The sequence below is a fragment of the Pelodiscus sinensis genome, chromosome 21 (assembly GCF_049634645.1).
Source record: "Pelodiscus sinensis isolate JC-2024 chromosome 21, ASM4963464v1, whole genome shotgun sequence".
Classification (NCBI taxonomy): Eukaryota; Metazoa; Chordata; order Testudines; family Trionychidae; genus Pelodiscus; species Pelodiscus sinensis.
Window position 1 is genome coordinate 18,607,547 of NC_134731.1, and position 27,681 is coordinate 18,635,227.

Sequence of the window (27,681 nt, forward strand, 5' to 3'; positions counted from 1 at the left end):
TGCTTTTGCGGAAAAGCGTCCTGCCAATCTAGATGCTCTTTTCCGCAAATGCTTTTAACGGAAAAACTTTGCCATTAAAAGCATTTGCGGAAAATCATGCCAGTCTAGACGTAGCCAGAGTGTAGTTTGTTTTCTGGGTTCTGAGTGTACCCAGAGACGTGGAGACCACTGACAAGGGCCAGGGACGTTTGCTCTACAGCCTGAGCCGAGAGCCAGCTGGTTTTGTGCGCATGCAGTAGAGGCACATGGCTTAGCTCCTCAGGTCTCAGGGTCCCTCCCTCCTGCCAACGACCGGATCTGCTGGCTCTGCAGGAACACGTAGCGTGTACTCTGCATCACACATGGGACCACCAGACCATTTGACCTGTCCCTCCCGGGCCAGTGAGCCCCACCCAGCTACCCTGGTACTGAGCCCAGTCGATTGGCTTGTACTAAGGCAGTGGTCCCCAACGCGGTGCCCGCGGGCGCCATGTCGCCCGCCAGGCCATTTCTGTGTGCCCGCCGAGTGATCGGGGCCAGCCCCGCCCCCGGGGACGTGGTGCATGGGCGGTGCCGGCCCCTGGGCGCGCAGCATATGGGCGGCCCCACCCCCGGGTGCATGGCGCAAGGGCTGTGCCGGCCCCAGGCACGCGGGGTATGGACGTCCCCGCCCCTGGGCACACAGAGCAGGAGCGGTGCCGGCCCAGGCGTGCAGCACGTGGGCGATGCCGGCTCCTGGGCATGCGGCACAGGAGCAGCACTGGCCCCGGGAGTGCAGCCCAAGGGTGGCACCAGCACTGGGCACGCAGCGTATGGGTGGCACTGCCCCCAGGCGTGTGCGCAGCCCCATCCTGGCTGCGTGCGCGGCCCCGCCCCTGTGTGCCCTTCACATGAGTGGCCCCGCCTTCAGGTCCCAAAAGGCTGGGGACCTCTGGACTAAGCCTGCCAGAGGCTGCGCCCTCGCGAGGTGCAGGCGGGACACAGGGCACCAGGGAACCGATCGCGGGAACATGCCCAGATGCTCTGAGCCAGCTCCCATGCTGCAGAGGAAGGGAAACCCCCAAACAAACAGCTCCTGCCAATGTGGCCTGCAGGCAGAACCCGTCACCCACCAGCTGAGACTCCCAGCAAACGTTCTCAGCCAAGGCAGGCTGCCTTCCAGACTCCCATTCAAACCGGCAGGGCAGCTGGTCTCTGACTGTGGGTGGCTGGCACCGAAGGCCTCTACCTCCTGTAGGCAGGGCTAATAAGCCAGGTGCATCTGTGTTTCTCTCCAGGGATGAAGCCAGGGATTCTCCTCTTCACAGTCTTGGTGGCCTTGAGCTTGTGCCTGGCAGCTGGATCTTCCGTAAATGGTATGGTCCTCTTTCTTCTGCACCTGATGTTCTGCTTTCGGAGTCTGAGATGTGAGGTTGGTTCCAAACTCAGTGGGCCCCCACCCAGCCTATATGCATCTGAAGTGCCTGTGTTCCCCACAATAAAACATCGGCCTGGGACGTGTATATTTGCTGTGGGTAGACCTACTCATGATCCCCTTTTACAGACGGGAACACTGAGGCACGGAGAAGGTCATGCCTGGCTCTGGGACACAAAGAAAGTCACATACAGCAGAGCCAAGAACGAAACGCAGGTCCCCTAATGCAGCCTGCTAGGGCCTGAGCTCCAGGCAACGGACTCAGTAATGTCCCTTGTGGTGAAACAAAATGGATTGGCAGCAGCATGAAAATGGCTCGTCTCCCTAAATGGGTTGTTTTGCATCAGCCCCCTCCCTCAAAAAGTAGCATTTGGTTGGGAAAGTTTTGGCAACACCAGCGCAGCTCGTTTTTCGGATGCTCCATTCCCGGCTTATACTCTTGCAAAATTTCAGTTCTCAGCTCAGGGAGGCACGAGAGCCCTTTAAGAAAATGGTTGGGGAAAAGTTGGCAAAACTACCTATTGTTCCCCTAGTCTTCATACAAACAGCTGCACTATTTTGCTTAAACTTGCCAGAAATGTTCAGCCGGAGACAGAAAAGCTGCGTCTAGATTGGCAGGATTTTCCGGAAATGCTTTTAACGGAAAAGTTTTCCGTTAAAAGCATTTTCAGAACAGAGCATCTAGATTGGCACGGACGCTTTTCTGCAAAAGCACTTTTTGCGGAAAAGCGTCCGTGCCAATCTAGACGTGATTTTGCGCAAGAAAGCCCCGATCGCCATTTTCACGATCGGGGCTTTTTTGCGGAAAACAAATCTGAGCTGTCTACACTGGCCCTTTTGCGCAAAGGCTTTGCGCAAAAGAGACTTTTGCCTGAACGGGAGCAGCATAATATTTCCGCAAGAAGCACTGATTTCAGACAGTAGGAAGTCAGTGCTTTTGTGGAAATTCAAGCAGCCAGTGTAGACAGCTGGCAAGTTTTTCCGGAAAAGCGGCTGATTTTCCGGAAAAACTGGCCAGTCTAGACACAGCCAAAGAATTTCTGGAACATGTCAACCCCTGAAAGCTTTAAGGGGGCCAAGTTAGAGCAACAGAGAGAAAGGGCGATTCAATGGGAAGTCCAGGGCACATTCAATAGAAAGGGCCCCCACCAATGCCACCTGGAATGAGACCTCAGCTTATGCCCTGGGAAGAATTCACGCGCTCCTGGTAGCATTAACAGCGCGAGAGAACGGCCGTGATTAAACATGGCTCGGTGGGCTCTTGCGAGAGGCACAGAATCTGTGACAGATTTGATTTAAATTACGTCAGCATATGAAATAGACTGAATCAAACAGCCCCAACTCACATCTTCCTCCAACAAGCCGGCAAGTGATAACGGCCACAATGTAACTGAGTTAATAGCTAAAGGGAAATAAGGTACAAAACCCGCTTGTTGCAACACTAGGTATAGAAAAGGGACTTCAGTTGCAATAAGGAAGCTCTTCAGAACAGCCCTACGGCCAGAGAAAAGGCAGAAACACCCTGAGATTTGGCTGCCTATGAAAACTGTGGCTGAGTGTCCCATGCAAACTGCTGAGCAAAAGGGAACCAGGAAGAGAAGAGTAAGTGCCGAGATTCAAGGGCTTCTCTGAACCAGAGAAAAATTCTTTGGGATTTGGAAACGCAGCCCCACCCAGCCAGTTAGCAAGAACACACTCTAGCAGTCAGAGGGAACCAAGGGAGGCTAAGATGGAGTAAATATTTGAAGGTATAAACAGAGTCAGAAATTCTCAAGCAGCAGCAGGAACCCTGCTGGAGAGCCAGCGGGATGGCTGACTCCCAGGGAGTTAAACAAAGCAGAAAAACTGAGGTTGTTGAAGAACTAAATGATTTCTGTCACCAGCCTCACATGTGCAGATACCTAGGCCAGAAGGGACCACTGCGAACACCACGTCCGACACAACCCACAAACTGGTCCCTAGATAATTCGTGCAGTGAGATCCCGGAGGACAAAGCACCGGTGCTGTGAATCTGCAGGAGTGTTTGTAGTTACCAGTATCCGAGCGGGGCTGCCCACGGTTTCCAGTTGGATACTGGGTATTATCATGGTGGAGCAGGAAGTTTAGCTAGTGAAAAAGAGCAGAGTAGCAGGCCGGTGGGAAAGGAGCAAGGGGTTAACTTGGTGGGAGCCTTAACAGAAGGGCACAAAAGGAGCCAAACATCTGAGTAGTTTGGATTTGGTGTTTGGATACCGCCAGATTGAACAGGTGCATGAGGGTCAAGAGCAAACCAACTTTTCTCACGCTCTGCGGCTTGTCTCAGACCTGCAGCAGACCTTCTGGACTCCTGGTTGCGTCAGACACGTTTCGAAGTAAATGATCTAACTCAAGCCACGAGAATTTAAGATGGACAGATATTGCAGCTGCATGCAGTCTTTGGGGGATCTAGCGTCTGCATGCAGCACCTGGTTTCTGTATTGCAGTGGGCCAGCGGTTGTTTGCAGCTCTAAGGGAGGATTTTTCATTGCTTCTCCAGGAACTGAAAACAGTATATGTGTGTGTGTGTGTGTGTGTGAGTGTGTGTGTTGGACGAGGAGGAGGGTGATTTAGATGAGTCACACAGGCTATACACATCTCGAGAGACTCGCCTCACTGTGAAATGCTCAGGGAGATTAGGGAAGCCACAAAATAAAAAAACTGGGGGATTCCAACTATCCTCATATCAACGGGGCACATGTCCCCTCAGGACTAGCTAGAGAGATAAAGTTACTTGACACCATAAACAGCTGTTTCTTGGAGCAGCGGGTGCTGGAGCCCGCCGGAGCAGAGGCAGTTCTCAATTTAGTCCTGAGTGGAGCGCAGGGTCTGGTCCCAGAGCACCACTTGGAAATAGAGACCACAATATAATTCAATGTAATATTCCTGTGGTGGGAAAAACACCACAGCAGCCCAACGCTGGGTCATTTAATTTCATAGAACACTAGGACTGGAAGGGACCTCGAGAGGTCACGGAGTCCAGTCCCCTGCCTTCACGGCAGGACCCAGCACCATCTAGACCAGCGGTTCCCAAACTTTTTGGCATCACGCCTCCTTTTTGATTTTTGAGAAACCCTCACGCCCCCTCCCAAAAAAAACAGCAGCAAAACTTGGGATGGGATTGACGGGGTGTGTGTAACTGGGTCGCCTCATGCCCCCCCCCGGAAGTTCTTCATGCCCCCCCAGTTTGGGAACCCAAGATCTAGACCATCCCTGACAGATGTCTGTCTAACCTGCTCTTAAATATCTCCAGAGATGGAGATTCCACAACCTTCCCAGGCAACTTATTCCAGTGTTTAACCACCCTGACAGGTAGGAAGTTTTTCCTAATGTCCAACCTAAACCTCCCTCGCTGCAGTTTAAGCCCATTGTTTAGTTTGGAAAGAAGAAGACTGAGAGGGGACATGATAGAAGTATTCAGGTATCTAAAAGGGTGTTACAAGGAGGAGGGAGAAAAATTGTTCTTCCTGGCCTCTGAGGAGAGGACAATCCGCCATGGGCTTAAACTGCAGTCATCAATCAGTTTCACACGTAGGCTACATCTAAACTACATCCCATTTCACGTGAAATGAGGAGTAACGGTAGTTCGAACTAGGAAGCCTAGTTCGAACTACCTAGTTCATGCCCCATGTAGCCGCGCTGCACGGGGTTTGAACCAGCGGGGTTTTAAAAATGGCGGCTCCCTGCTTATGCAAATGAAGCCCGGGAAATTCAAATCCCGGGCTTCATTTGCAAGTGCGGTATGCCTACATTACCCCACTAGTTACTTGCTCCATTATCTTCCCTGGCACAGAGTTTAAACTAATTGGTCTGTAGTAGTTTCCCGGGTTGTTCTTATTTCTCTTTTTATAGATGGGCACTAGATTTGCCCTCTTCCAGTCTTCTGAAATCTCTCCCGTTTCAAAGATGATAACTAAAGGCTCAGATACTTCCTCTCTCAGCTCCTTGAGTAGTCTAGGATACATTTCATCAGATCCTGGTGACTTGCAGACATCTAACTTTTCTAAGTAATTTTTAACTTGTTCTTTTTTTATTTTATCTTCTAAACCTACCCCCTTCCCACTAGCATTCTCTGCGTTAGGCATTCCTTCATCATCAGACTTCTCGGTAAAGACCGAAACAAGAAGTCATTAAGCAAGAAACCATTAAGTCATTTCAGAAGGGAGAATTACACAAAAATTAGATTGTTAGTTAAACAGAAATTATAAGGTAGAGTGTAAAAGGTAAAATCCTTGCAACCTGCATGGAAATTTTTCAAAAACACCATATTGGAGGCTCAACTTAAATATATATCCCAAATTTAAAAAAGAAACATAGTAAGTGAATGAAAAAAGTGCCACCGTGGCTTAACAACCAAGTAAAAGAAGCAGTGAGAGATAAAAAGGGGACGTTAAATCCTAGTGAGGAAAATAGAAAGAGCATAAAATTCTGGCAAAAGAAGTGTAAAAATATCATTAGGAAAGCCAAAAAGGAGTTTGAAGAACAGCTAGCTGAAAACTCAAAAAGTAATAGCAATGTTTTTAAGTCCATCAGAAGCAGGAAGCTGCTAAACAGCCAGTGGAGCCCCTGGCAATCACGATGCCAAAGGAGGACGATAAAGTCATTGAAGAGAAACTAAATTAATTCTTTTCATGAGTTTTCAGGGCTGAGGTCATGAGGGAGATTCCCAAATGTGAGTCATTCTATGCAGGTGACAAATCTGAGTAACTGTCCCAGACGGAGGTGTCATTAGAGGTGGTTTGGGAACAAATTGATAAACTGAACAGTGACGAGTCACCGGGACCACATGGCATTCAGCCAACAGTTCAGAAAGAACTCAATTGTGAAATTGCGGAACTGTGGACGGTGGTTTGTTGCCTACCCTTTAAATCGGCTTCCGTACCTAATGACAGGAAGATAGCTAATGTGATGCTGATCTTTAAAAAGGGCTCTAAAGTGATCCTGGTGTTACAACCCAGTAAGTTTAACTTCAGTACGGGGCAAATTGCTTGAAACTATAGTAAAGAACAGAATTGTCAGACGTAGATTAACATGCTTTTTTACATGGTTTCTGTAAAGGGAAATCCTGCCTCGCCAATCTACTAGAATTCTTTGAGGTAGTCAAGAAGCACGTGGCCAAGGGGATAGAGTGTACTTAGATTTTCAGAAAGTCTTTGACACAGTCCCGCACCCAAAGCTCTTAAGAGAAGTAAGTTGTCATAGGGTAAGAGGCAAGGTCCTCTCATGGATTGAGATGGGGAGAGGTAACTCATGGTGTCCCATAAATGATCTGGAGAAACAGGGAGGTGACAAAATTTGCAGATGACAAAAAACTGCCTAAGCTAGTGAAGTCCAAAGCAGACTGTGAAGAGCTTCAAAGGGATCTCACAACACTAGCTGACTGGGCAACAAAATAGAAGAATTTTAATGTTGATAACGCAAAGTGACACGCATTGGAAATCACAATCCCAACTCTACATACAAAATGTGATGGGGACTAAATTAGCTGGTACCACTCGAGAGAGAGCCTGAAGTCGTGGAGAGTTCTCGGAAAACAGCCACTTGGTGCGCAGCAGCCATCAAAAAAGCAAAGTGAAGTTGGGAATCATTAGGAAAGGGGCAGAGGCTAAGACAGAGACTATCTGCTTGCAGGGGAAGGCAGGGAGCTGTGCACCGTAACTCCCTGGTCCAGGGGCAGGAGGCACAGGTCTCTATCCGAGAGCCGTAGCTGGGAGTCAAAAACCCTTGGGGCACCCAGAGGTACAGTTACCTCACAGGCTCCCCTGGCTTCATAGGTTGCCATAAGACACGGGAGGACCGTCTGGGAGATGTGGAAAGGGTTCCAAAACTTTTCAAGGAATCCAGCTTGAAATTCTACAGCTGTTTGTAGGCTGCTGCAGTGTCCACAAGGGTATGTCTACGCTAGCCCCCTAGTTCGAACTAGGGTGGCTAATGTCGGCATTCGAACTTGCAAATGAAGCCCGGGATTTAAATATCCCAGGCTTCATTTGCATGTTCCCGGGCGGGCGCCATTTTTAAATCCCCTTAGTTTGAACTGACTGCCCACGGCTACATGCGGCAGTCAGAAGTTAATTCAAACTAAGTCCTTAGTTCGGATTAACTGTTACTCCTCCTGCAATGAGGTGTGTAGCCGCAGGCAGTCAGTTTGAACTAAGGGGATTTAAAAATGGCGCCCGCCTGTGAACATACAAATGATATTTAAATCCCAGGCTTCATTTGCAAGTTTGAATGCCGACATTAGCCACCCTAGTTCGAACTAGGGGGCTAGTGTAGACATACCCACTGATTTTCTTGGAAGGCCCCGTCCAGTGGCGTCTGGGGGGTCACACATTCAATGAGAGGGAGCCTACGTATTTAGCTACAGAGAGGGGATATCCGGCTATTGCTAGTGCATAGTCAACCTGTGGAACTCCTTGCCAGAGGACATTGTGAAGGGAGGGACACTTGATGATTCCCTATGCTGTTCACTCCCCTGGGGCACCTGGCATTAGCCGCTGTTGGAAGACAGGACAGTGGGCTGGATGGGCCCTTGGTCTGACCCATATGGCCACTCTTATGGAAGCAATCCAGGCCCCACATCCCTGCCCCCCAGGGCCAGAGTTCAGTGTACACACCAGAGAGTGTGGTGGTGTCCCCTGATGAAGCCCAGCCCCTATGGAAATGGAGTCACAAACTGGCAGGATATTCACCAATCAGGCTTGGGAAGCCAGGTGGGGCTCCAGGTGCCCTGGGCAGGGTGCAGGCAGCGAGAGGAGACAGGGTCTGGTGAGCACATCTGGCAAGAACAGTCTAAGGGCCCTGACTTGTGTTCAGTCCACCAGCAGGTCTGAGCACAGCTGAGTGGTGGGAGCAGGGAGAAGAGACAGCAGCTGCAGACGCAGTTTGAGCTGAGCGCTGAAGAATGGCTGGCTCCAAAAAGCTTCGTTCTGTCCTCCTGAGGAGCTGGGAAGTGGGAACTCTAATTCCTGGAGCATGGGCCAGAACGGACCGTTCGATCTCTACTCCAAGTCGGCTAGATGGACAGGCCACTCGGTTTCGCCCCGTGGCCCCGAGTTTAACTTGGCTTTGTGGCTCCCTTTCTTCAGTGCTTGGAACCCTTTCAGTCTATGGAGCTATGGCAGAGAAACAACTTCCATCCAACTCCAGGCACGGCTTTAAGTGCCTGACGGGAACTGCAGCAGGGTCCCAGCATGGAGGACACCTGTGTTCCTCTCCTTGGGTGTGTGCGGGCAGTACGTGGGCGTGCGCTGTCCTCACATCCTGCTGTTTCCTATCTTTGGGCCAGATGTCGTGGAGAAACTACCAGATCCCTTCTTTCTGAGCAGCACCAATGAGGCCAAGCAGCTGGTGGATGCTGCGTACAAGTACGAACGGGAAAAGTGAGTTCACTCTGTGTTATCCTTCCCCGGGGCCCAGAACAGGACAAGGGAGTTGTGTTATCCCTCCCCGGGGCCCAGAACAGGACAAGGGAGTTGTGTTATCCTTCCCCGGGGCACAGAACGGGACAAGGGAGTTGTGTTATCCTTCCCCGGGGCGCAGAACGGGACAAGGGAGTTGTGTTATCCTTCCCCGGGGCCCAGAACGGGACAAGGGAGTTGTGTTATCCTTCCCCGGGGCCCAGAACGGGACAAGGGAGTTGTGTTATCCCTCCCCGGGGCCCAGAACGGGACAAGGGAGTTGTGTTATCCCTCCCCGGGGCCCAGAACGGGACAAGGGAGTTGTGTTATCCCTCCCCGGGGCACAGAACGGGACAAGGGAGTTGTGTTATCCTTCCCCGGGGCCCAGAACGGGACAAGGGAGTTGTGTTATCCCTCCCCGGGGCCCAGAACGGGACAAGGGAGTTGTGTTATCCCTCCCCGGGGCACAGAACGGGACAAGGGAGTTGTGTTATCCTTCCCCGGGGCGCAGAACGGGACAAGGGAGTTGTGTTATCCTTCCCCGGGGCGCAGAACGGGACAAGGGAGTTGTGTTATCCTTCCCCGGGGTGCAGAATGGGACAAGGGAGTTGTGTTATCCCTCCTCGGGGCCCGGAACAGGACAAGGGAGTTGTGTTATCCCTCCTCGGGGCGCAGAATGGGACAAGGGAGTTGTGTTATCCCTCCCTGGAGCCCAGAATGGGACAAGGGTGTTGTGTTATCCCTCCCCGGGGCCAGAACGGGACAAGGGTGTTGTGTTATCCCTCCCCGGGGCCAGAACGGGACAAGGGAGTTGTGTTATCCCTCCTCGGGGCCCAGAACGGGACAAGGGAGTTGTGTTATCCCTCCTCGGGGCCCAGAACGGGACAAGGGAGTTGTGTTATCCCTCCTCGGGGCACAATTTTACACATAAACAGGTGAACACGATTCCGGTATTTGGGGAGTTTTGCTTTTGCACAAGTACAGGTTGGGTAAGGAGACATCAGCATTCAGGGGTTGTGAATGTTTTTTCTAGCGTGGATCTGTAGATCTGCAGGGTCAATTCAGAGTGAATTGCTTAGAGACAGGACTCGTACAGCCCAAGGCAGCGGGTCCCCCACTACAAGGCACCAAACCAGTCACACAGAGCACTTCTATTTGCCACACTGGCTGACAAGGAGTCCTGCAAGCAATTCCCTAGACAGTCCAGTTCTCCCGGGCCAGCCCCAGTGCCGCTCGCGGTCCAGATGAGAGGCTACGAAAGCCAAACTCACCAACCCTGAACAAGTTCTTCCGATCCCAAAGGAGCAGCCACATTCCCAGGCCAACTTATCCCGCACATCTTACCCCCAAATTAATGCAGGGAGAGAGGGAGGGAGGCAGGGAGGCAGGGCCTCTGGCCTGCCTTTCCCCATATCATTGGTCTGACACGTAGCTCATCCACTGGCTCCTCCCTAGCACTCCCTAGGTACGTCTGAGAGTGTGTCTAGATTACAGGGTTTTGTCGACAAAATGATACCTGCGTCTACACTGCCACTGAGTTCTCTCAACATAATGTCGAGAGAACTCAGCAGCTTTGTCGACGGCGGTAAACCTCATTCTACGAGGAATAGCACCTTGTGTCGACAGAGTTCTGTGGACAGAGGGCGCTATTGCATCTACACTGTCCTTGCGTCTACACTGTCATGTCGGCAAAGCGGCTTTGTCGACAGAACTGGCTGTCGTCTAGACGCTCTTTGTCGACAGTATCTAACGACAAAACTTCTGTCAACAAAAGCCTGTCGACTAGACACACCCCAGACGTGTATCTAGAGGGCTTGTGAGAGCCGCTGCTTTTGCACGCAGCAGGCAATTGGCTGCGCTCTCACAGCTCCATAGAAGTGAGCAGGATTGTAGGTGAGACCATCACACAAAGCGTACAGAAAGCAGGGAGTGTCTGCCAAGCAGGGTCCCGGGTTGGGTGGTGTGTGCCGGGTGGCGCTGGCCTGGGAGCCCCGGCTCCGTAGGCCATCCAGGATCAAGCGGGCTGCTCCAGGCCTGCTCCTCACTGCTTGGGGCCTGGCTGTAATTCCCGCACGGCGATGCAGGGCTTGTTTCAGAGGGGTGGGCTGCGGCCAGCAGTGACTGGTGCACGCTTCAGGGTCCTTTGGTTTGCAGAAGCAAGAAGGAGCTGCCGAAAAAGAGCGCCCGCCCCTGCGACTTCCTGAAGCATTTGAAGGAGCCGGTGGCAGGAACCAGGTCTGCAATCCGAGCTGCCGATTACTTGGAAACCACCCTGAAGATCCTGAAGAAGAAGTTGCTTCGGATGGTGAAAGGGGAGTTTAACCTCACAGGTACGGGGAGCAGCAGGGGACCTGTCGCTGGCAGGAGAGCCCAGTGGTGGTTCTGCCCCAGGGTCTGAGCCACGGCTGAGCCAGGCAAGGCCTGGAGCCCCCTAAGGACAACGCAGTCAGTGCTGGCGCCGTCGCAAACCCTGGCAATGGAACCCACCTCCCGCCTCGGCCTGACACCTCCCGCTCAGGCTGCTCCCAGCAGGCCGTGACAAAGGCGAGGCGAGTGAGGCACTTGCGGCGGGCGCGGAGCTGAGGGGGCGCAGAGAAGGCAGCTCCTGCGCTGTCTGTGCTCGTGCCTCGCGCCACGTCAGCGCCTCGCCCACACCGAGGACGGTCTTCCCTCAGGCGCCAGATTAGCTAGTTACGACTCTGGCTCCCAGCTGCACACGTGCTAGTTGCCCGTCCAGTAAGGCCTTCTCTATACTAACCTAGAAGTTCAAATTCAAGCACGCAACTCCCACTCCATGAATTGCATAGCTGGAGTCGACATCCTTAATTCGACCTTTGGTGCCTTCTCCATAGCAGGAGGTCTTATTCCTTGCACACTGAATACTGGCATCAGAGGGGGCACCCTCAGCATTTGATTTAGTGGGTCTCTACTAGACCCACTAAATCAAACTCTGGAAAATCAGTTGCTGCAGCATCAATCTTCCCAGTAGTGAAGAATAAGTTAAAGCTGATGCTCCAACACTTCAGTTAGTCTCTAAGGTGCCACAGGACTCCTCGCCGCTTTTGCAGATTCAGACTAACATGGCTCCCCCTCTGATACTTAATGTGGCCTAAATGTCCCAGAAGTTCCAGCTCCCACCATTTCCATTAGCTCCTCCAGGCAGGAATCCTAGAATCCTAGAACACTAGAACTGGCAGGGACCTCAAGAGTCATCGAGTCTGGTGCCCTGCCCTCCCGGCAGGACCAAGCACCGTCTAGACCATCCCTGACAGATGCAGCTCTGCATCCCTGACAGAGGAAGTTTGTCCCGACTTAGAGGCAAACAGCCTGGTGTGACCCCCGGCTTCTCAAATCTCCTGGTTCTTGCTTTCTTCTTGCTAAGTTTGCAGCGCCTCCCAACTTAGCAGTAAATTCCCTCCCTGCCACCCTCCCTCCCCTTCTCCTCCAGCCGCACCATTCCTCGGATCTTCCCTTTCCACTGCCCCTGCCTAGTCCCTCAGCCTATCCTCCAATTACGTCACCGTAGTCATTGAAAACACCGCGCACTTAACCCCCTCCTACAGGAATGTTGTCCCACCCGTCGTCGAACCAGGTGGGGATAGCACAGGGGTGGTTTTGTCATTAGCACTTTTGAGTCCCTCCCAGTACCCGCCCGCCACTTCAGGGGCTCCAAGCACCGAGAGGAAGATCGCAAAGAAACCACTTCCCAGGCCTGAGATGCCGAGCGTGCTCCAGAACGTGACGCTGGCCCTTCTGCGTCCGGCTGCTGCGACGAGAGAGTTTAAATGGGATGCTCTTTGTCTGAAGAGCTTTCCGCTGGGGACGCCTGAAACGGGCCATTGGAGAGGGCTCCAGAAAAGGCTTCACACTGACGGGCTTCTCTTGCAGATGTTCTGAGCAAGAAGCAGAAGGAAATGATTTCCAAGATGACTGGTTGCGACTACCAGATTCGTCCCATCACCTGCCCAGAGAGTAGCCCCTACCGGACCATTACTGGAGAATGCAACAACAGGTTGGTCAATTGGTCGTGGGGACTAGCGGGCCTCCAGCCGACACAGTGGCCAGGACAGACCCTTAGAGGTACCAGTGTGAGACCCTCGCACCATGCAGAACGCGCTGTAGCGTTAGTGAGTTGTAGTGCGGGAGTAGCACGGGCCCAGCGAGATGCTGCACAAATGCGGAACAAACCTGGAGGTGTGTAGCAGGCTTCGCTGTTCAAACTGTGCAGAGACAGTCTCCCCTCTGAGCCTTCCAGGCAGTCCTGGGACCCAGCAGCCAAGCCGCCATTCATCCTCCCCCGGAGCCCCCCAGCATCTCTCAGAGGCCAGGGAAAGGGGAGGGCAGGGGGACTCAGGCCCTTCCTCACTACCAAATCTCAGGGAAGGGCCCAGAGGGAGAGGCTTGGGGTGGCTCTGTCCCTTCTTATGGCCGTTCCAGATCAGCCTCCACCCGGCCACTTCTGCCCTTCCCTGCAGTGCAGGTACGGCCCACGGCGTTCGCTGCCCCTTGCTTCACTAGGGCTGATAATGTAGAGCAGGTGGGATAAGGGTCTGGAAATGTGAGGAGGAAGCAAAGCTCAAAGAGGTTCAAGTCGGGGGAATACCCCAGGACTGGTCGTTCCCTCTGGAAACCTGGCCATCGGGGGAGGTCCCAGATGACTGGCGAAAGGCAAATGTGGTGCCTGTCTTTCAAAAAGGGATGAAGGAGGATCCGGGGATTTACAGACCAGTCAGCCTCACATCAGTACCCAGAAAAATCCTGGGGAGGGGTAGATACGCTGGGGGGCAGGGATGGGGTCCAGAGTGACCTGGACAGATTAGAGGATTGGGTCACAAGAAATCTGATGAGGTTCAACAAGGACAAGTGCAGAGTCCTGCCCTTGGGAGGGAAGAATCCCAAGCACTGGTACAGGCTGGGGACCGACTGGCTAAGTAGCAGTTCGATAGAAAGGGACCGGGGGGTTACAGTGGATGAGAAGCTGGAGATGAGTCAACAGGGGGCCCTGGTAGCCGAGAAGGCTAATGGCATATTAGGGTGCATTAGTAGGAGCATGGCCAGCAGATCTAGGGGAGTGATTGTTCCCCTCTTCTAGGCACTGGTGAGGCCACATCTGGAGTATTGTGTCCAGTTCTGGGCCCCCCACTACTGGAAGGATGTGGGTACACTGGAGAGGGTCCAGAGGCGGGCGACCAAAATGATTCAGGGCTGGGGCAGAGTCTGAGGGAACTGAACTTATTTAGTCTGCAGAAGAGCGGAGTGAGGGGGGATTTGAGAGCAGCCTGCGACTCCCTGAAGGGGGGTTCCAAAGAGGCTGCGAGAGGCTGTTCTCGGGGGGCCAATCGCAGAACAAGGAGCAATGGGCTCACGTTGCAGGGGGGAGGTCTAGGTTGGAGATTAGGAAAAGCTGTTTTCCCTAGGCGGGTGGGGAAGCGTGGGGCTGGGTTCCCTGGGGAGGGGTGGAATCTCCATCCCTAGGGGTGTTTAAGTCCTGGCTCGACACAGCCCTGTCCGGACTGATTGAGCAGGGTTGGCCCTGCTGTGGGCGGGTGTGGACTAGATGACCAACCCTAATAGTCTCTGATTCTATTAACTAGAACATAAAATTGCCAATCCAGTGGTAAAGATTTTTACTAAAAGTATCAAATTGGGGTGGTACCACATGATGGAAGAGAAACAAACTTATTGATATTTCATATGCGGGGAGGGGGTAGTAACCTAGGCAACTAGAAACCGTCAGTCTGACCTCGGCAGATACAATCCTTTAGAACAAATCCATGGAGGTAAATGGAACGTGGGTTTGCCCCAGCAGGGTTGTAAGAGGGGCAATACGCTCCATTGGAGCCACAACACTGCAGGCAAGGGCAGGCCATGTGGGACTACCCTGAGAGCTCTCTTAGCGAAAGCGGCGAGTTTCTTATGGGGGAAATGCCGTCGATCTAACTGGGGCTTTCACACTTTGGGTTGCAGCTTGTAGGGGGCCACTAGTGCTGCGCGATGCTTTGTTTACCTAAATTAACTCTGCGGGAGAAGACCAAGATGGCGATTCATCCTGCTAGGCCGGTGTTAACCGCAGCCTGTGCTCAGGGACGCCAGGTCTCTGTCTCGGAGGCTTGTCAGAACATAGCCGTTGCCTCTGAACCTGGAGACGATTCCTATTTATCGTCACATTCCAGGGAGAGACTCTGTGTCCTTTCAGCAGTCGTTGAGTCGCTTGTTTTCTTCCCCGCGTTCCAGGAAGAATGCGTATTTTGGGGCTTCCAACCATGGCTATGCCCGATGGCTCCCCGCAGAGTATGAGGATGGAGTGTGTCTTCCCAAAGGACTAGAGGAAGGCAAACTGTATAACGGCTTTCCGCTCCCGCTGGTACGAGGCTGAGGTCACTTGAGTCCTTGGCCAATCAACAACTCCCATATTTCAATACGGGGGCGGCGCTGCTCCCTGGGCAGAGGGCTGGGCCAGGCTGCTGCACGGGGCAGAAGGAGCTCAGGGTATGTCTACACTACCCCGCTAGTTCGAACTAGCGGGGTAATGTATGCATACCGCACTTGCTAATGAAGCCCGGGATTTGAATTTCCCGGGCTTCATTAGCATAAGCGGGGAGCCGCCATTTTTAAATCCCCGCTGCTTCGAACCCCGTGTAGCGCGGCTACACGGGGCTCGAACTAGGTAGTTCGGACTAGGGTGCCTATTCCGAACTACCGGTACACCTCGTTTCACGAGGAGTACCGGTAGTTCGGAATAGGACCCTAGTCCGAACTACCTAGTTCGAGCCCCGTGTAGCCGCGCTACACGGGGTTCGAAGCAGCGGGGATTTAAAAATGGCGGCTCCCCGCTTATGCTAATGAAGCCCGGGAAATTCAAATCCCGGGCTTCATTAGCAAGTTCGGTATGCATACATTACCCCGCTAGTTCGAACTAGCGGGGTAGTGTAGACATACCCTCAGAGTGGGAGCCAGCAGCCCGTAACTTCCAGTTTCACCAATTCCCTCCGGGGGTGCTAAGAACTCTGTGCTGTCCGCAGCACTTTGCACCGGGCCAGTGTGCTCAGAGGTGCAGTATAATCCCCCAGCTAACGTGCTCCAGCCAGCCCTCGAGGGGAACAGAGCCTCGTTCTCTCTCACTGCCCAGGCAACTCCCCCCTCTTGGCCACAGAGTCTCGTGGAGGGTGAAACTCCTCCCACTCAAGGCCTACGCATCATGCGCTTAGTGCACGTCAGCAGGGGTGTGAAGGAAGACAGGGAAGAGGATTTTGGGGTGTACTAGGAGCCCTCCCCCCCCCTCCCCCGGCTGAATGGCTGGAAGGGAGAAAGCACAATGCTGATTGTCCAAGATTCAAGCGGGAGACAAAGGCTGCATCACTCACCCTCACTGAACTTCAGACTGGTTTTCAGTGAAGCGAGGTGCCCGATACGTCCCCAGGTCTGCAGCAGCCCCCCCCCCGCCCCGTTACAGCCTGGCCCTGTGGAGCTCAACTCACCCTTTTTGCCTCTTTGCTCGCCGGGCAGGTTCGGCAAGTGTCCAATGAAATCATCCACACGGCCAACGAGAACGTCACCCCGGACCAGGCCCGCTCCCTTTTCTTCATGCACTGGGGCCAGTGGGTCGACCACGATTTGGACTTAGCCCCTTTCACAACTACAAAAATCGACAACCAAGACGTTCACTGTGAGACCAGCTGCGTCTTCGAGCCACCTTGCTTCCCGATCAAGGTACCACCAAAACCCCAGCTCCCTCCCCCCTTGCAGGGGCAGCCCCCGGCTCCGACCCGGGGACCAGGGTCGAGGGTTAGACCCAAACGACGTTGTGGGGATGGAACGTGAGAACTGGCCCAAGAGCCTCCAGCGCGCCTGTGACGATGCGTTGGGGTTTTCCCGTCTCCTGCACCCCCGTAATGGCACGGACAGACTCTGCCAGCCAGTAGAACAGAGGGAGTTTATTGCTTCTCCAGGATACAGCCCAGCACAGATGGAATCTGGTTACAGGGCAGGCCTCGGATGCCTCAGCCCCCCTTGAGATGGGGGAGACTGGGCCCCTAAATCCCAGCCCCTTTCCTTAGGCTGCTTCCTCCATGCTCCCAGACAGAAACTAACCTACCCTCTTCCAGCCGTGCCTCCAGCCAGGGGCGGCATCCCCCTTCCTTTGTTTCTCTCCCTGGGAGGCAGCTGGTCGGACAGGTTGAGAGACCCTCTTTGCATAATGACTCACCCCCTGCCCTGCTGGGCCATGCTACAGCCAGTGGGGGTCACCCACAGCCCACTGCCCAGCACAGCAACCAGCAAGGTACCCCCACCACGTCACAGCGCCGAACCCTCTGTGGTCCTGGGGCAGCTGCAGGGCCGGCCCGCAGCATTTTGGCACCTGAGGTGGGAGCTCAAATGACTCCCCCATGCCCCTCGCTTGGGCCAAAACTTTGAAAGGTCTCGATTCTCTGGGTCCTCGTTCTCCCCCCCCCCCCCCCCGGCCTGGTGCCTGAGACGCCGCCTCAGTTCACCTCATGGTCAGGCCAGCCCTGGGAGCTGGTGGTAAAGGGCAATGGAGCAATGTCGGGGGGGGGGGGGAGGTGGAAAGTCACTGAACCCAGCTGTAAATCCTGGATGTAATGGAACCCCCTGGGAGTCAGCGTGTGTGGCAGCATCTGCAATAGTAAATAGCCTCTCCACGTAGCTCGCCTAGCACATGGGACTGGGTCCAAGCCCAGCAGTATGGCTTAGTGGTAAGAGCCCACAGCCATGACAGGCCAGTGGTGAGCATCTGAGGGGTGTGGTAGTGGAACATGGTTCCTCCCTGCTCCACCCAGGCGCCAGCCCAGAGCCCAGTGACCGGCAGGTCCAATACAGGCCCCCCCCCAACCTGCTCGCTGGGTCCCTTCCTACCCAGCCTCTGCCCCTCCGAAGTCACACGGGAGCCTGCGGATGGGCTCCCCCGGGGCGGTGATCTGAAAGCTCTTCTCCAGCAAGCGCAACCCACCCTTCCAGTGCCGGCTCCCTCCGGCGGCTCGGCGGACAGGGCTGGTCCAAGCAGGGGGCCTGCTCCTTCCTTCAGCCACCCTGACTCAACCGCGGAGCCTCCATCACAAGCCTGCCCTGCAGGTGCAGCTGGGCTGGGCGTCTGTGCCCTGAGCTGCTCCCTAACCCTTGGCTCCCCAGCGGAGCTTGGACCCTCCCTCACAATTCCACCACAAAATCCTCTGGCAGCCTCCTCGGAGAAGCTCTGCTAGCTCCGGTGTCCGCACCTGGCTTTAGAAATTGGGCACAGAGAGAGCCCAGCCACGTGGAAAGGCTGGGCCCCCACTGCAGCCACCGTCCTGGGAATGCCCCGGCATCTTCCCCACACAGCGCCCTTCTCTCTCAGGGGACACCCAGGGAGTGGGAACGAGAGCCAGCCTGACTCCTCTCCATGCAGCAGCTGTACCCATGCTGATGTCGGCTGGCACTAGAGTCAAGAGCAGCCGCAAAATTAGCCATTTCCTAACTTCTGAGCTCTTCAGCGGGAGTAGGCAGTGCCGAATGGAGAGTTCAAAACCTGCCTAGGGTACATGACTACCGGCTGAACTGCTCTAGCCCGGCACCCTGCTCCGGCACCACCCGTGGTCCGGCATGATGTGAGTTCGCCGGGCATCTGCTTGGCAGGGGGGTGGCCAAGTTTCCCGCAGTCCCATGAAGTTTGTTTGCATCCCCCAGTCCTGGCTCTCAGGGGTTAGCTCTAACTCACCCCCCAGTGATTGCTAAGGCCCCACAAGCAGGGGAAGTGCTGCTGATGCTGCTAGACAACACTGACCACCCATGGTCTGGCAAACTCTCTGGTTCGGCACTGGTCGGGTCCCAAGGGTGCTGGACTAGGGAGGTTCAACCTGGAGTGAGGAAGTGACTATGGCATATAAAATAATTTGACTTGACCTGTTTTCTTTTTGAAAAAGGCAACGACTCTCACACAGACAACCCAGACAGCAGGGCCGAGTGCTCCAAGGCTTACAAATTCCAGACTTCAGGGTGTCCCTGCCGTCTTTAGTCTGTGCCTGGCATGTGTGGGCCGTGGCACAGGCGCTAGTTTTTCTAGTGCACAAAATGGACACACACAAGCTAGAGTGAAAGGCAGCCATAGAACGTGTCATTTCCTAACTTCCGAGCTCTTGACTTTGGGTCTAACGAATATTCTTGTGACAAGGGTGCGGGTTGTTTGGCTGCTTCAGGGTAGAGCTCTGGGCACTCTCGTTATAATGCAGGGAAAGGACGTTGGGCATCGCTGCGGACATTTCAATGAAAAACTCCCTTCCATATGCAGCTGGGGCCCAAAAAGCAAACAAGGTGTTATGATGCATGACGAATGGGATGGAGAATATGACAGAAAAAATACAAAGGCCTTATATAAACCAACAGACTTTGGAACTCACCAACACTAGATGGTGAATGCAGCAAGATGAAAAGAGGGGCTGGACAGTCATATGCATACCAAGGCCAGATTTAGCAGGGCTAATACTAAGACAGTTTTGGTCAGAATTATAAAAATCCTACTTCAGGTTTTAAACTAGGCTTTTAGTAGGAGGGGTTAGGGTGCATGGGTGCAGATGAGGGCATGCCTGTCTGCTCCGGACTTCACGACCCTTCCTCTGAATCATCTGGTCCCAGACACTGTTGGAGACAGGTCATTGGAGTAGGTGCACCCTGGGACTGGTCCAATCTGTCAGTTCTTCTGTTGCTATGGCAATACTAGATGCTGCATTTGGGACATTGGGAGATGCAGAGGTTCTAAGGCAGGGGTATTGTGGTAACCTACTCTGGCCTCCTGTCAAACCACAGGCTATAGATTGTCCCTAGAATAATTCCCTTTGAACTAGGGGATCTCTTTTAAAAACCCCAATCTTTAAGCTGCACATTGGGAGTCTTTCTCTTTTGTTTTCTCCAGATTCCTCTTAATGACCCACGGATTAAGGACCCAAATACTTGTATGCCGTTCGTCCGCTCAGCTCCAGTCTGCAATGCCAAGACCTTTACACGAGAGCAGATCAATGCGATCACCTCGTTCCTGGATGCCGGCATGGTGTACGGCAGTGAAGTGCCGCTAGCGAGGAGTCTTCGGAATCAGACAAACCAGCTGGGGCTGTTGGCGCTGAACCAGAACTTTACCGATGCGGGGTTGGGATTACTGCCTTTTGAGAACAAGTCCCAGAGCCTCTGTGTACTCACAAACAAGACTGCGAATATCCCCTGCTTTAAAGCAGGTAAGTCATCGCTCTGCAGCTGTGTTCCCGCCCCGAGCGGAATGTGCACAGTGTGGAGGAGATGTCCCACACGGAGTCGGAGGGGATGTCCCCTGCGTGAATGTCCCAGCCCGCGGGGTGTGTCTGCACCTGCACGCCGCTTCACTCAGCTTGCAATTATCTTCACAGGTGGGCTTCAGTGACCCAGCCCCTCCATCGGAGTCACGCATGGTCTGAGGGGTACAAGCAAAGCGGGCCCCTTCCAGGGTGCACGTCCTACAGGCCCTAGCACAGTGCCCTGTCTCCCTCTGGCCCAGGGTCAGCCGCAGAGCCCCTACAAGGTCCTGAACATTTGGCAGAATCCTTAAAATATCACGATCCACTAGGTACCCAGATAAATCGAGAAGGGCTGGAATTCGATTTGTATTTCTTGTCTGTTTCTTATACATTCTATTTGTTTCAAGAAAACGCTCAGAAAAAATGGTAACAAAGTGCCAGGGTCATCGAGCTGCCATTAATATTTTCTTGCGGGGCCCCTGGACTCATTGCCTGGAGCCCCAGGGCACCACAGAGCACGTTTCGGGACACCCGATCCTGGAGCTACGTTCGAATCCAATCAGGTCTGCCGCAGCCACTCAGTTGAGAGCATGCACTCGCCTCTGGCTCTCGGCAGCCCAGGGGGCCTGTCGCAGCGCCGTGCCCAGCATCGGCCCTCCTGCATAGCTGTCGAGGGGCCCGGCTGTCTCTCAGAGCAGCGCCCCGTGGTGACTCTCAGGGTATGTCTACACTACCCCCCTAGTTTGAACTAGGGTGGTTAATGTAGGCAACCGGAGTTGCAAATGAAGCCCGGGATTTGAATTTCCCGGGCTTCATTTGCATATTGCCGGGCGCCGCCATTTTTAAATGTCCGCTAGTTCGGACTCCGTGCCTGCGGCTACACGCGGCACGGGCTAGGTAGTTCGGATTAGGCTTCCTATTCCAAACTACCGTTACTCCTCGTGGAACCATTACTCCTCCCAGGTAATGAGGCATTGCTGGCAGCTCACGCTCCACAGGAGAGTCTAATCCGACAAACGTAAAAGTGTCCCTCGGGCGGATACATCGTCAGCCTGTGTTTTATGTACTAGGGGATGCGCGAGTGACCGAAAACCTGGGACTTACGGCTCTCCACACAGTCTTTGTGCGGGAGCATAATCGCTTGGCTAAAGAGCTGAAGGAATTAAATCCACAGTGGGATGGAGAGAAGCTCTACCAGGAGGCCCGGAAAATCATTGGCGCTATGACCCAGGTACTAGCGCAGGGGAGGGCAGAGTTGTTCCCTGCTCAGCCTTGGTGCCAGGAGTGGGGCCGTGTTCCAAGCCACCAGGAGAATTCTGAAATCCAGCCTCGGGCTGGAGCTAAGTGCTGTGAATTAGCTGGTAGTGAGGGCGCTGAGACAGCATGAGAGCAGCCGCACGCCCGTCCTCTGAGGCGCCTGCGTCAAACTCTCAGACCTGAAAAGTTGCAAGAGCTGCAGGGGATGTGCCTGGAACCGCCACGTCTGGGGTCTCCCTGCAATACCCCCGCCCCACAAGTCCCTTCTCATCTGGGCCGGGCTACGGGACCAGGCTACTGCCCTTCCCTGCTCTCTCTTTTCCTCCTCTCTCATTCCCAGGTCTCTGAGCCTCTCCATGTGGCCAGAAAGCTGGTGCTGCCTTTCCTCCTGCGGCTTTCCTACCAGGCCACGCAGAGCCCCTTCGAGCTGTGAAGCTCATGGCCTCTGGAGAGTCAAAATTCTCCTTTTTTTTTTACAAAGAAATTGCAGGATGTTTTTTTTTCATTTGGGTTCAGGGATTTGGCTGGAAGGGGTGAGCAGGGCATGGGTCAGAAGAGAGACGGGAGGGCGGGGCCTGGACAGAGTGGGGTGGAGCCTGGAGCAGAGCAAGGGTGGTGTATGGGAGGGGCCACATGCAGAAGAGTGGGGCTGGGGGGCCTGCCTCCCCTAGCAGCAGCTTCACCCTCCCCCCAGGCCATTGCTAGAATTGTTATTGTGCCTCGGGGAGCGACAATTTCCTTCTTATTGTCTTTGGCCTCCCCAGCTGTTTCCCTGACGTCTTGTGTCATGACCAGAATGTCTGACTAGCCCTGTTGATAATGCCAGACTGCGATCTCCCCCGAACAAACGCAGGCTGTGCTCCCTTCCAGGTGCTCACGTACAGAGACTACCTGCCACTTCTGCTTGGAGATGAGCTTGAAAAGCAGCTACCCTGCTACCGGGGCTATGACGAGTCTGAGGACCCCACCGTGTCAAACGTCTTCTCCATGGCTTTCCGGTTCGGCCACGGCTCCATCCAGCCGCTGGTGACCCGTTTAGATGAACACTTCCAGCCTCTGGGTCCGCAGTCCCAGGTCCCGCTCCACCTCACCTTCTCCGCGACCTGGAGGGTTGTCATGGAAGGTGAGCTCGCGCCAGCCTGCAGGCCAGTTTGCAAGCAAGGCCGGGGCTCGGCAAGCCCTTAAGCCCATGGCTTCCCTGCGAGTTACACACCCGCTTCACGTTAAGCACGTTCCTGGCTCAGCCCCCCCGAGCTCGTGCCAGCCCGTCCTGTGGTTCAATGCATCCGGACAGGGTGTGGTCTGGTGATAAATCCGCCAAATCCAGCAGACAAGCCGTGATTTCTGGGTCCTTACCTGGGCAGGAGGCTAGGATCGTAGCACTGGAAGGTCTAGTCCGCACCCCTGCCCTCCAGTGCTAATGCTAAGATTAGCTACTGAGAGCTGCGGCGCTTGCAGAGTTCCAGGGCGGCTAACCTTCCGTTGCACCAGAGGCAGCCAGCATGGTGGCATCTGTGACCGACTGGGCTGTTACTTTCTCGACTTGGCCTTCACTGCAGGTGGCATCGACCCGCTCCTCCGCGGCATGCTGGTTGACCCTGCAAAACTAATGAAGCAGAACCAAATGATGGTGGCAGAGCTCCAGGAGCGGCTTTTTGAACAGCTGGAAATAATGGGACTGGATCTGGCCTCCTTAAACCTGCAACGGGGCAGAGATCACGGTCTCCCAGGTACGTCAGCAGAAGCCTGCACGCCACGGGCACGGCACGCCACAGGCACGGCACGCCATGGGCAAGCCATAGGCACACCACGGACACTGCACGCCACGGGCATGCCACGGGCACGCCACGGGCACGCCATGGGCACTGCACGCCATGGGCACACCACGGGCACTGCACGCCACGGGCATGGCACGCTACGGGTAAGCCATGGGCACACCACAGGCACACCACGGGCACGGCACGCCACAGGCACAGCACGCCATGGGCATGGCACGCCACAGGCAAGCCATGGGCACACCACAGGCACGCCACGGGCACGGCACACCACGGGCACACCACGGGCACGGCACGCCACGGGCACGGCACACCACGGGCACTTTGCTCTTTGCAGTCCCGTCACACCATGAGAGGCTTTTCCAGGCAGCCCAGGAAGGGCAGCCTGGGCCGGAAGGCTGACAGCTGTCAGGGCGGAGGAACAGTTCGCTGATTGTCAGCAATCCCCAAGAGGGATAGCAGGGGCCCTCCAGGGGACTCTGGGAGCCCATGCCTGGGGAGGAGGCAAGCGACGACTGAATGCTAGAGAGCATGGCAAACGGGCAGGAGCGGGAGGGACCCTGGCGCAGCAGAGGGGGGTGGGTAATGCAACGCTTGGGAAGGAATGAACATCAGGGAAAGGGAGAACTGGACAGAGACTTGCGGGAGGTGGCCAGAGGCCTGGCTGTGATCAGAGCTGCTGAGAGCCAGGGGCGGGATGCAGTGGGGCGGACGGACCAGGAAGGCGGCTCTGTCCCTGGGTTCTGGGCGGGCTAGAGGCAAAGGGAGGAGCCGGGTGGCCGGAGGAGGCTGGGGCCGCCGTTGGGAGGCTGCCGTGGGAGCTGCAGGAGGGATCTGGCCGTGGGAGTGGAAGGCAAAGAAGGATCTTGGCGATGCTGAGGGAGAAGCAGCAGGGTTTGGAAGTGGCCTGGGTGGGCAGGCAGGGAGAGGGCAGGGTCAGAAACCGCCCCTCGGAGCAGGTGTGAGCGAGGGGCCACCGGCCAGGAGGTGCTGGCGCGGCCGGGAGGGGCTCAGCGCCCGGCGGTACTGACCGTGCTGCCCTGGCTCTGCAGGGTACAACGCCTGGAGACGGTTCTGTGGGCTCTCGCAGCCCCGCGATGTGGCGGAACTCTCCGCGGTGCTGAGGAACCCCGAGCTGGCCAAGCGGTTCCTAGCCCTGTACGGGACGCCGGACAATATCGACATCTGGATCGGGGCACTGGCGGAGCCGTTCGTGCCCAATGGCAGAGTGGGGCCTCTCCTGGCTTGCCTCATTGGGACGCAGTTCAGGAAGCTGCGAGATGGGGACAGGTAGGCTGAGGGGCAAGTGAGCTTTAGTCGCTACGGGCAGCTGGTGCCGTGCGCTGCTCCATCCTCTCCCCAAAGGGTTCGTTTGGTTCCCGAGCCCGATGGCTCAATCCCGGAGCTTCCTTCGGTAATTAAAGGGAAGGGCAGCTCGTTAATTAACCCGTGTGTGGCTGGCCAGCTGCCCTCACTGATGTGCGGGTGGGTTTTCGGGGGCTCTGAAGAAAGGTGAAATGCCCCTTTAAATCGCTGTTAACGGTGGCCATTTCTCTGTCCTCATCCTGGGCGGATGAATGCAGCCTGCCTCAAACCACCACGCAAATGCAAACACGAGGTCAACTTCAATCTCTTCCATGTGGGGCCACTTTTAAACCATTTCTTAGAACCGCAGCGTGAATGCGCCTGGTAACACTGCAGCAGCATTTCCCTCTTGACAATCACGTCACCACCATTCTCCCATCATTTATGCCATGCAAAGGCAGGAACGGTAACACACAGAAACCTGGAGGGGAACATTTTAACCTGCTTAGGCACTCAGTCATGGATTTACAAGTAGCCAGGGGCGGATATAGGGCAGGGCGGCCGCCCCGGGCCCCGCACTTCAAGAAGCCCCGTGCATGCAAAGGGGAGCCTCGCGAAATTGTGCTGCCCTGGGCCTCGCAAAATGGTCATCTGCCCCTGCGAGTAGCCATTCTTCTACAAAGGAATTTCACCATCCAGTTACAGAGAGCGAGCAGAATTGGTATTCATCTGCAAATCTGACACAATTACCCCCGTCTGGAACAAAGACGGGATGTCGCTTTATAAAGCCAGTCTCCCCTGCCTCTAATGCTGCATTTTTACATCAAAAGCTAAGAATGGGATACTTCCAGCCCACCTAATTAGCCCCATTAGCGGGGGCCCTACAAGTGACAGGTACTTTATCTGCTGTTCTGTGTATCTCTTGGTTTCTGTTATTTCCCCTCCAGCTCATCTGAAGAAGTGGGTTTGGCCCACAAACGTTCATGATCCTGTGTATTTTCGTTGGTCCCTATGGTGCCGCAGGACCACTCATTATTAAAAGAATGTTCATGTAGTTTGCAAAGCCGAGTGCTCAGAGGTCAGGAAATGCCAACATTACGGCTGCCTGCAATCTCAGTTCAGCACCCTTGTCATATGCTTTTTGACAGTCATTTTAATTACACGGTGGAGTGTTGTAGGGCTTCTGGGGACAAATGGCATCAGTCAGTACACAGAGCTGAAGAGAGAATGAGTCATTTCCTCACAGGCAATTCCACGGCATCTCCCATAGTATCACAGATGTCAGAGGATGTCCCTTCAGTGAGTTGGAAGGCACTATGGGCCCATTTTACAGATGGGTGCAGAGCTATTAACTTCATAACTTAAAAGAGTTTGTTCCTCCTGGCTGCAGATGGGGGCTCTGGGTTTGGGGGGGGCAGGGCTGGGGGAGCCGATTGGATCTTGGTGTTGAGGGCATGGGTTTACCTTGGGCGCCTCCCGGTCCGCAGTGCGCCATGAAGCTAAGACAGGCTCCCTGCCTGTCCTGGTACTGCACAAGCCCTGGGAGCAGCCAGGGGGTGGGATTAGGAGGCTCAGCGCACTGCCCCTGCCCACAGACACCGCCCCCTAGCTCCCATTGGCCAGTTCTCAGCCAATGGAAGTCCAGTCGAGAACTGGACAGCCGGTCCCTGCGCAGTGCTTGGGTGCTGTGCCAGGGGCGAGGCTGCATGGGGGGGGGGGGGGGGGGAAGAGCCAAATGTGGGGGAGCAGAGAAACTGCCCACCAGCATGAAAGGGGTTAAAGGGAGCCCTCGGGCTAGCTGAGCCTGGCCCTGCTCTGTCTGCAGAGGAGCCTGGCGGGAGACGCTTCGGCTACAGGAGACTGGTTCACATTAGAAACAAACACACTTAAAACCTGGGCCCACTGCAGCTGGTGCAGCTATTCTGCTGCGGCCGCATCCCCAACTGCACACACACAGACACACTACACCCAATACGCTCACACACACACCCAACACCCCCCCACACACACTACACCCCCCACGCACACTACACCCAACACACACGCATGCACACACCCACACAACACCCACACACACTACACCCAACACACACACACACACTACACCCAACACACACGCACGCACACACACACACTACACCCAACACACACGCACGCGCTCACACACACACTACATCCAACACACACGCACGCGCTCACACACACACTACACCCAACACACATGCACGTACACACCCACACAACACCCACACACACTACACCCAACACCCAACACACACGCACGCGCACACACACACACACTACACCCAACACGTGTGCGCATGCACACACACACACTAAACCCACACCCACTACACCCCCCCACACGCTACACCCAACACACCCAACACACACAGACTACACCCAACACACGCGGCACCAGGGCTCACCCTGTGCCCAGCCCAGGCTGTAACTTGCTGTTTTCTGCTTTCTTGCAGGTTCTGGTGGGAGAGCCCCGGGGTGTTCACGGCTGAGCAGCGCCGGGCCCTAAGCAGCAGCTCCCTGCCCCGGGTGCTCTGTGACAACACGCGCCTTAGAGAGGTGCCCACGGACCTGTTCAAGGTCAACCGCTACCCCGAGGACTTTGTGAACTGCAGCACGATTGACCGGCTTGACTTGTCACCATGGCAGCAACGCAGCAGCTAGGGAGAGGAAGCATCCGGTGCCACCTCCATCCAGTTCCCTGGAGGGCTGGATTCAGGCTGCTGCTGGCGAGGGATTCTCTCCTACTTCAGTGTAACCCGACCAGTGACGCTTTCTCTGGCCGGAATGCGCAGCCTCGCGGCTGCTGCTTTATCTGTGCTTGCAGAGATCTGCTTCCCCGTGAAAAATCGTCCCACCCTGTCACTAGTGTGCGAGGGGCCATTGCTCGGAGAACGAGGGCTTGCTAGGGACACGAGCTCCCAAAGTCCCGATGGAATCAAAGCACGAATCGCTGATCGTAGGCTGCTGCTGGCACCTCTCCGAGAGCTTCTGCTTTCTTAGCATCCAGGTGACCGATTCCCTTGCGGGTCTCTTATTTAAGATGACCCCAATAAAGCCTGATTCATGCAAACGTGTATCCAGGTGTCACCCCTCCCGTTTCCGATTGCTGGCCCCAGATGGGAACAAATAGGTGGGTAGAAGCATGTTAACGAAGTTTCACATCTCCACGCCCCAGGCAACGGGTGGCCACTGCTCCTGAGTCCCGGGCATCCACCGCCCCCTGCTGGTTTGCCCCCTGTGGTCCCGGCACACAGTCAGAG

The 27,681-nt window shown here is 55.0% G+C and overlaps 1 protein-coding gene across 1 annotated transcript; it reads left to right on the forward strand.

The window, feature by feature from the left end:
- Positions 1-1,234: 1,234 nt before the first annotated feature.
- LOC102454048 (myeloperoxidase-like) lies at positions 1,235-27,534 on the forward strand. Its single transcript, XM_075905054.1, has 12 exons — positions 1,235-1,334; positions 8,694-8,787; positions 10,960-11,135; positions 12,694-12,817; positions 15,040-15,169; positions 16,312-16,515; positions 19,709-20,024; positions 21,131-21,291; positions 22,188-22,440; positions 22,877-23,047; positions 24,145-24,382; positions 26,875-27,534. The coding sequence occupies exons 1-12, from the start codon at positions 1,259-1,261 to the stop codon at positions 27,080-27,082; spliced, it is 2,151 nt and encodes a 716-aa protein (XP_075761169.1). The 5' UTR covers positions 1,235-1,258; the 3' UTR covers positions 27,083-27,534.
- The last annotated feature ends 147 nt before the right edge of the window (positions 27,535-27,681 follow it).

Coding starts and splice junctions, on each gene's coding strand:
- LOC102454048 (XM_075905054.1), top strand. CDS start 1,259: ATGAAGCCAGGGATTCTCCTCTTCACAGTCTTGGTGGCCTTGAGCTTG. Junction 16,516..19,708: donor CACCTTGCTTCCCGATCAAG/GTACCACCAAAA, acceptor TGTTTTCTCCAG/ATTCCTCTTAATGACCCACG. Junction 20,025..21,130: donor TATCCCCTGCTTTAAAGCAG/GTAAGTCATCGC, acceptor TTTATGTACTAG/GGGATGCGCGAGTGACCGAA.